This window comes from Octopus bimaculoides, chromosome 9 (genome assembly GCF_046866305.1).
Source record: "Octopus bimaculoides isolate indiv1 chromosome 9, ASM4686630v1, whole genome shotgun sequence".
Taxonomy (NCBI): domain Eukaryota; kingdom Metazoa; phylum Mollusca; class Cephalopoda; order Octopoda; family Octopodidae; genus Octopus; species Octopus bimaculoides.
In genome coordinates this window covers 77,762,067-77,772,066 of record NC_142936.1, presented here as the reverse complement: position 1 = coordinate 77,772,066, position 10,000 = coordinate 77,762,067, and the positions used below count along the sequence as shown (strand labels likewise).

At 37.7% G+C, this 10,000-nt stretch overlaps 1 protein-coding gene across 7 annotated transcripts in view; it reads right to left on the bottom strand.

Moving 5' to 3' along the window:
- The window catches only part of LOC106868256 (uncharacterized), a 211,202-nt gene that overhangs the window by 57,129 nt on the left and 144,073 nt on the right, over nucleotides 1-10,000 (bottom strand). For all 7 annotated transcript variants that reach the window (XM_089357846.1, XM_089357851.1, XM_089357845.1 and 4 more), the window contains one exon: nucleotides 2,030-2,083. In XM_089357846.1, the coding sequence (XP_089213972.1) occupies nucleotides 2,030-2,083 (54 nt within the window). The remainder of the gene's footprint in view (nucleotides 1-2,029; nucleotides 2,084-10,000) is intronic.

Genomic DNA, 10,000 nt, shown 5'->3' with positions numbered 1-10,000 from the left:
ATATAATAAATTTAGAACTACATTATGTAATGTATCCTTCCTTTCTTAAATGTGTAATTTGAGGGAGATTTTACTGCTGTAAGTAGCAGGTCAAGTAAATATGTCTATAATAGAAGAATAAAAAAGCAAAACTTTGACGTCAATAGTGGTGAAAGTTCCCTGAACACCCAACCCTTCCTGTGGTTTTACTGCAATTATTCTACATACTGAATAAGTAGCCTATATATAACACAGTCCATTAATTACATCTAGTGAGCTATTTGATCAGTCAGTGGGAAATGTTTTATAGCAAACCCTACAACTAGTTATTCCTGTACATCAAACATATTTGAATTCGTGCTTCTCTGCCAGTCTGACAAAGACCTTTTTGTGCTGAATGTTTGTATTGCATAGACCATACTGAGTTTTAAAAAATCAAAATTAAATATTTGGCAGAATACTGGCAGAATTTGAAGTGGATAAAAAAAAGAAATCACTTGTGATATCTAGTTATATCCATTAGCATTCATTGTCAACAGCCTTTTAATGTCTACATTTCCACGCTTGCATGGATCAGATGAAATCTTTCGAAACAGACTTTCTACATTTGGATGTTTTTCCAGTCACCAACCCTCACTTGTTTCTAAGCTAGGTATTATTTCCCCATAGCCAGACATGTTTTCCACAGAAGACTGGAAACAAACAGCATCACATGTATAACAGTGATGCTTGTTTACAACAATCACATGCTATCTAGACAAGGGTACAAACACACGCACGCATGCATGTGCACGCACATGCATATATATACAACAGTTTCTTTTAGTTTTGATCTAACAACTCTGCTCACAAGGCTTTGCACAGCCCGACACTTTTTCAAGTTGAGACACTTGCTCAGGCTTCCATGCAATTGTACTGAAGCTGAAACCATGTGATTCTGGAAACAAGCTTCTGAACCACTCAGCCACATCTGTGTCTATCCTTCCGAATTCAAATCCTACCCTGGAACATAATTGTATTTACTTATCTGAGGCTGATAAAATAAGTACCAATCAAATACTGAAGTTAGTATTTTTGACATATACATTCAAAGATAGCCAAAGAGACGGGCTCAGCTTGGCCAAATTCCAATGGCTAATCTTAAATTTGCAAGATTTTGACATGTAAAAGGCACCTATGCTAGTGACACATAGACGGGACCCATGCTAGTGACACATAGACGGGACCCATGCCAGTGACACATAAAAGGCACTACACTCTTGGAATTGTTGGTGTTAGGAAGGGCATCCAACCATAGAAACCATACCAAATTAAACTAAAATCTGGTACAACTCTCCAGCATACCAGTTGTAGTCAAACCGTCTAACCCATACCCGCATGGCAAGCAGATGCTAAATGATGATGATCATGATGGTGATAATGATGATGAATCTGCCAAGTATCGCTCTGCAGAAGCACTCCTACTCAGCTAAGTGGAGTAAAGTGATGCAGACTGGAATATGTCATCTTATCCAATCCATTAGCTTATGACCATGTATCCAACAATATGTTTTTAATCTTACATTCAAAGACAAATATAAAAAAAAGAAAACAGATTTAGGATAGTCATATTCCAATGACGTAAACTCAGAAATTATATTCCTCAGAGTAAAATCTGTGAAAATCAGCCAGACTACAATTGAAATCATATAATTAAGGGCTGTTTATATCTTACATTTGAAAGATTTGAGTTTAATAATGCTAAGTACCACTTTGCAGAAGCACTCCTTCTCAGCTGACCAAAGTAGAGCAACACAAACTGAAATCTATAGCTTATGACACTGAATTCAACAGCCTAACCCATTGGCAGCTACGTGTCATCATTGAAAACTCATTGGAATTTACATTGACATGTAAAAATTACATTCCAGTGTTTAGTGAAATTGATAGTAAATTGTAAAATTTTTTACATTTTTGTATCTATTTAGATGACAAAATCCATAACAATTTCTTTTAATTTTAAATAAATGAAATGAAAATTTTTTGAATTTTATTTAACATTGATACTTACATCTAGGCTGTCAAAAGCACGCGTTGCTTCTCTAATGTCAGCAATTTTCGAGTCCTATGTTTAAAATAGATAAAAAAATATATATATAAATATATTTTTTCTGTATAAATAAATAATACAGAAAAAATAATCATGTAGAAAAATTGACTTGCTGCAGCCATATATGCATAAATTAGGCTTTTTTCAATATTTAACATCAGGGTGGCTTTCAGTGTGCTTCCTTATATGTACATAGAGAATAAATATATCAATCTTGCTAATAAATCGCTAGGTTCTTTGACGCTATTTTATGAGTGATGAGTGTGGTGTCAGTTTTGTGAAAAACAAGTATTTCAAGTTAAAAGGCTCTGTAAGTGCATGCATGCGTGTTCATGAACGAAGGGAGTAAGTAACATAGTGTATATATTGCTGTGTATTTTATTTATAGATGTGTGTGTGCACGTGTGTGTGTGTATGTGTGTTGAGACAAAAACTCCTTGTATATTCTCTATATATGTATCTTTATATATAACACATACCAATATATACATGAGAGAAGTGAGTGAAAAAGTATATATATGTCAGTATGTATAATATTTATAAATACATATATACATATATTCATACACTCAAATAAATATGTGAGTGAGTGTGTGTGTGAATATGCCTATGTGTGTGTGAATATGTGTGCGTGGCTTAGTGGTTAGGGCATTCGGCTCACGATTGTAAGGTCCTGAGTTCAATTCCCAGTGACGCATTGTGTCCTTGAGCAAGACACTTCATTTCACATTGCTCCAGTCCACTCAGCTGGCGAAAATGTGTAGTACCTGTATTTCAAAGGGCCGGCCTTGTCACACTCTGTGTCACGCTGAATATCCCCGAGAACTATGTTAAGGGTACACATGTTTGTGGAGTGCTCAGTCACTTGCACGTCAATTTTACGAGCAGGCTGTTCCCTTGATTGTATCAGCTGGGGCCCTCGTCGTCGTAACCAATGGAATGCTCCTTTACATATATATATATCATCACCATCATTGCCATTTAACATCTGTCTTCCATGGTGTTATGGATTGGATGCTTTCATGGGCAACTGGTGAGCTGCATGACTTTGTGTTCTAATATCATCTGTAGCATAGTTTCTACAGCTACATGTCCTTCCTAACAGAAACTACTTTACAGAGGGCACTGGAGGTGTATGAGTGGGTGCTGAAAAGTTCCTGGCTTTGGGCAAAAGAAAATAGGGGTGGATTACTTAATTATGATTTTATTCAGCATATTCCCTTCTCAGATTCACATACTTATTGCAGTGGTCCTTCAGTTTTTTTAAGTCCTGTAAAAGAACTTGGAAGGTTGGGCCCCCAACTGGGCCTTTTGCGATATCCTTAATGCCAGAGACTTTTCAGTACACTCTCATTTATGATATATGTGTGTGTCTGTGTGTATAACATGTATTTATGGATTTGTCTGCATGATGATTGTATGTATACATATACATACAATCATCATGCAGACAAATCCATAAACCTACACACACACATTCACACATACACATGAACAAATACATGTGTAGGTATGTTATTACTGTTTGGTTTGGTGAAGGCTCATGGCTCAGAGGTAAGAGCACAGGGCTCACAATCATGAGGTAGTGAGTTCTATTTCCAGACCAGGCTGTGTTTTGTGTTCTTGAGCAAGACACTTTATTTCATATTGCTCCAGTTCACTCAGCGGTAGAAATGGGTTACGGTGTCACTGGTGCCAAGCTGTATCAGTCTTTCCCTTTTTCTTGGATAACATCAGTGGCATGGACAGTGTAGAGTGGTGAGGAACTAGTATGCATGGGCAACTGCTGGTCTTTGATAAACAAGTTTGCCTGGACTTGTACCTCAGAGGGGGAATTTTCTAGGTGCAATCCCATGGTCATTCATGACTGAAGGGGACATTTACCCTTTCAGTGGTTTACTTTGCAGCCACATATTTTTCAGGTTTGTTCCTATTGAGTGTCAGAGTTAGCAAGTGACTTCTAGCAAAGCTACACTTGAACTAATGCTTTGTGGCATTGAGTTGGCAGAAACTGTAAAAAGGGTCATCGTACATCGACACATGCATACAAACAATCAGTCAGACAGACGGGCAGACAGTCAGACAAGAAAAAGTATGTCATGTCATATTTGTACCATCACAGTAATCAGCTGCACTGTTGATATGAAAATCTCTTTGAAAACCAAAGGAAAAGCAATTAATTATGAACAACTGCTTTGAAATATTATCTTCTATACTCAGATTATAATTTCATATTTACACCAATAGGTGCACTAGGTGCACTAGGTTACAGTATATACACATATATATATATACATATGTACATGTGTGTGGGGGGTGCATACATTCATGTGCACAGAAACAAAGACATATGCACCAATCCACACACTTGCATATGCATAAACATGTATATATGTGTGTGTATATCTATATATATATATATAAAGACACATACATATATATACATTATATATAAACATGCACATATATATATATATGTATATATGATATGAGCTTTTATATGTATATCAATGTATATAGGTGTGTATGTGTATGTAAAGATTTATATATATACACACATAGTTATTTACATATATATGTGTGTGAGAGTGTGTTTGTGTGTGTTTGTGTGTATGTGTATTTGTGTGTGTGTCTTTGTGTGTATGTGTGTGTGTGTGTGTGCGTGTATGTGTGTGTACATATCTGTTTATAACCTAATACATGCACTCACTCCTCTCATATATGTACACGCATGCATGCACAAACACAACCTTCCAACTTGAAATACCAGTTTCGTACAACATAGCATCTTACCCATACTTCATAAAATACCATTGAGTATCCAATGGCCCAGACCAATAAACAGTGTACATGCAAAATAGATATAACCTTTATATACAGAAAGAATTCAGTGATACATACATACATACATACATAAACATACACATACACACATGCTTACACAGGCGCAGTTAACAGGTGCTGGTATAGCTGTGTGGTAAGAAGTTTACTTCACGGTCACATGGTTCCAGGTTTAGTCCCACTGTATGCCACCTTGGGTAAGTGTCACATAATATAACCCCAGATCGATCAAAGCCTTGTTAGTGGATTTGATTTAGTGTTGCTGATGTATTTGATATCAGACCAGACATCTTCATGCTTATCTTGTTCTCTTTCTCTCTGTTCTCTGTGTTTATGTATGTGTGTATATATATATATATATATATATATGGATAATGATAAATGGAGCAAAACGCATGTCGATGAAAGTTCCTTTAATTCCTACATATATGTTTCGAAATAAATGATAGTCTTTCACAAAGAAGAAAGAGCTGTTGGGGTTCCTCATTTATTTCTCTTCAGGGAGTTCATAATAAAACATGTAATAGCAAGACAAAAACGAAATATGTACGTATGTATGTATGTATGTATAAATATAACCATCTGTACGGGTATATTTCAGCATGTGTACATATGTGGGAGCATGATTTAGTGGTTAGGGTATTCAACTCAAGATTTTAAGGTCATGAGTTCGATTCCCGGCGACGTATTGTGTCCTTGAGCAAGACACTTTATTTCACGTTGCTCCAGTCCACTCAACTGGCAAAAATGAGTAGTAGCTGTATTTTAAAAGCTCAGCTTTGTCACAATCTGTTTCACGCTGAATCTCCCTGAGAACTACGATAAGGGTACGTGTAACTGTGGAGCACTCAGCCACATGCACGTTAATTTCATGAGCAGGTTTTTTTATTGATCGGATCAACTAGAACCCTCGTCTAACTGCCGGAGTGCCAATGCGTATGTGTGTTGACCTCCACCACCAGAACATACTATTGTCACACCAGGTTGAATGTCCTGTCAGCCGTGCCAAATTGTCATCCTCCAAAGAGCCCTGTCTATTTGTCTCATTTCATCTTATCCTTTTACGATCACTCGGAATTTATTCAGTCAGCTTTTCCGTTCAGTTGTCACTTGTCTGGTTGATACTTCCAGCTGAACTCCATTTTAGTGACTTTATGAACTTGACAAGCAAAAGCAGTCTCCGTAGCGAATTGGGAAAGATAGTCACTGGAAAGGTTGCGAATGGTGACGCACACACATACGTACATACATACATCATTCATTCATTCATTCATACATACATACATACATACATACATACATACATACATACATACATACAGATTCATCTCTTAGTTATCACATATCTATTGTGCCTAATTTTGAAGGAATACCTTGGCAGGTACACCATAGCATAATTATTAAAGCGGTCACTCTACAAACAATAAATGCATAGTTTGAAACCTGAAAGTTGATCTATTGTTCTCTTTCGTTCTAAAAATTGACACATATATGAAGAACATTTTTAGTATTATTTGCATATTGTTATAAAATATTTTTGAAGATTATGAATGATAAAGTAAGCATATTCATCATCAGGTCTAGTTCACATTTACCACTCAATACTAAATTCAGGTACTCACAAACTCACAAATAAAGCCAAGCTGGATTATTATTAGTCGCAGAAATACAAAGGGATTTAATCAATCAAATATTTTTATTTGTCACATCAACAAATTCGTATGTGATTACATGTTTCTCGTGAGAACGAGAAAGCATAAATTGTGATGAGTAATATCTTGTGTAAACTGAATAATGCTGCTTCATTATAATTATATTCGACAATCTTCAGACACTGGTCTTTATTATATATGCATAAGTGAAAGTATATAAATATCGGTGTATATGATAGATATTGTCATTATTCACACACACAGATTCATACACACAGAAAACTGTTTAAACTACAAAACTTCAAGCTTATCCCAATCCCTACCAAATACCGAATACCGAATACAACCGAGATCTTCTAAACCACCACACTTTTCCCTTCACACGCCATCATAGATCCCAACACATAACAGCACAACAAACCGAGTATACCATTACATTACAGCCATTACTATAACCTCCACAATGGCCCAGTGGTTAGGGCAGCGGACTCGCGGTCATAGGATCGCGGTTTTGATTCCCAGACCGGTCGCTGTGAGTATTTATTGAGCGAAAACACCTAAAAGCTCCACGACGCTCCAGCAGGGGATGGTGCCGAACCTTGCTGTACTCTTTCACCACAACTTTCTCTCACTTTTACTTCCGGTTTCTGTTGTGCCTGTAATTCAAAGGGTCAGCCTTGTCACACTCTGTGTCACGCTGAATATCCCCGAGAACTACGTTAAGGGCACACGTGTCTGTGGAGTGCTCAGCCACTTGCACGTTAATTTCACGAGCAGGCTGTTCCGTTGATCGGATCAACTGGAACCCTCGACGTCGTAAGCGACGGAGTGCCAACAACATAACCTCCACAACCCTCCCATTATCATGCACCCACTTCAAAATTTGCATTTAAAATAAAAAAACCTGGCTCCCATACACATTAAAATAGGAACTCCAAAAACAAACCCCAACATAAACCTTACAACGATTGCTGTAAGATTGCACTACCGCAAGTTTAAGCCATAGAATAAGCCATGGAATAATGTCAACATACCTACAGGGTAGCACACAATTACTTTAACACAGCGACACAAATATCCAATTTGTCGCTTTTATCAGTCATGCTAGGCGAATGGAAGAAGGGTCGTGATACATTCTTTTCTTTTATTCTTTTACTTGTTTCAGTCATTTGACTGTGGCCATGCTGGAGCACCACCTTTAGTCGAGTAAATCGACCCCAGGACTTATTCTTTGTAAGCCTAGTACTTATTCTATCGGTCTATTTTGCCGAACCGCTAAGTTACGGGGACGTAAACACTGCAGCATCCGTTGGCAAGCGATGTTGGGGGGACAAACATAGAAACACAAACATATACACACACACACACACACACACACACACACACACACACATATATATATATATATATATATATATATATATATATATATATATATATATATATATATATATATATATATATATATATATATATACGACAGGCTTCTTTCAATTTCCATCTACCAAATCCACTCACAAGGCATTGGTCGGCCCGAGGCTATAGTGGAAGACACTTGTCCAAGGTCCCACGCAGTGGGACTGAACCCGGAACCATGTGGTTCGTAAGCAAGCTACTTACCACACAGCTACTCCAACGCCCATTGCACATCATTTTTTTTACATATATCTTACATTTTGCATTCATAATTTGTATTATATTTTGCACATTACACTATGCTCAATGCGTTCGCTTCTGCATGATACAAATGAAATGCATACAGTTTCTTGCAGTACAGGAATGTGAAAACTTGCATATTTAGCACCACCAATGAAATGTAGATTGTTCTCAAAGTAACCCGGAAGCATCTCTGCATTCTCCATCACGATCCACCCTACGCACACATGCATACGTACATCTACAGGCCATCCCAGCTTTAGTGACACACTGAACACTCTATTCTGAAATATCAACCAACCACATTGAAATATTGTGACGACCACTTAGCAAAAACTATATACATATGATCCGGTCACAATAAATAAACAATGGCCAATTGTGACTGTGTCCACCACAAGTGGATACATGTAATTGTACGTTCGTGTGATCTTTCAAACGTTTACACATAGACACGAACGTTTCAACGGACTGATATAATACAGATACTATGACATATTGTGCAAGAAATTGACTCGATCAGTTAATTTTGATCCAATTTGGACGTACAGTCCAAACCAATTGTCATAATACAATGCATTGCCAGCGATATACTTTTGTTGTTGGCACTCCGTCGGTTACGACGTCGAGGGTTCCAGTTGATCCGATCAACGGAACAGCCTGCTCGTGAAATTAACGTGCAAGTGGCTGAGCATTCCACACCTTAACATAGTTCTCTGGAAGATTCAGCGTGACACAGTGTGACAAGTCTGACCCTTTGAATTACAGGCACAACAGAAACAGGAAGTAAGAGTGAGAGAAAGCTGTGGTGAAAGAGTACAGCGGGGTTCGCCACCATCCCCTGCCGGAGCCTCGTGGAGCTTTAGGTGTTTTCGCTCAATAAACACTCACAACGCCCAGTCTGGGAATCGAAACCGCGATCCTATGACCGCGAGTCCGCTGCCCTAACCACTGGGCCATTGCGCCTCCACACCAGCGATATACTACCCATTACCTATAAATGTTATCAATATATGCGCATGAGCAAGGTGGCGAGCTGTTAGAAATTCCGAGCGGCATAGCGTCCGTTTTTATGTTTTGAGTTCAAATTCCACCGAAGTCGACTTTGCCTTTTATCCTTTCGGAGTCGATAAAATAAGTACCAGTCGAACACTGAGATTTACATCAAACTCTGTGCTCAACTCGTACTTATTTTATCGACCTGTGAAAGACGAAAGGCAAAGTCGACCTCGGCGGAATATAAACTCAGAACATAGAGGCGGTGGCAATACTGCTAAGCATTTAACCTGGCGTACTAACAATTGGGATCTTTTTTAAAACGGGGCCACATTTTTCATTAACGAAACACTTTGAAATTTGGAACACTGGTAGAATGTGTCATATAAAACATCTTTTTCTCTTAGTCTTCTTAAAAAAAAAAGAAATCCATAAGTTATTCCATGTTAAAGTTGTCGTATTTCTGTAATTTCAACCAATCACTGACGTCCATTCAGCCGATATACATTAAGTGCCGACTACATAAACAAACGATTCTGAAACAATTAACCCTAACCCTAACCCTAACCCTAACCCTAACCCTAACCCTAGGGTTAGGGTTAGGGTTAGGGTTAGGGTTAAAGCAAATTTAAAATGAAAAAAGCAAATAAAACGAAGGTATGGAGATTAAATACGCTTTACATCGCTTAATCAGCCAAAGGAGTAAATATAAACAACTGAATACTTGTCAGTGATTGGTTGAAATTATCGAAATAAGACAATTTTTTACATGAAATAAATTCGAATA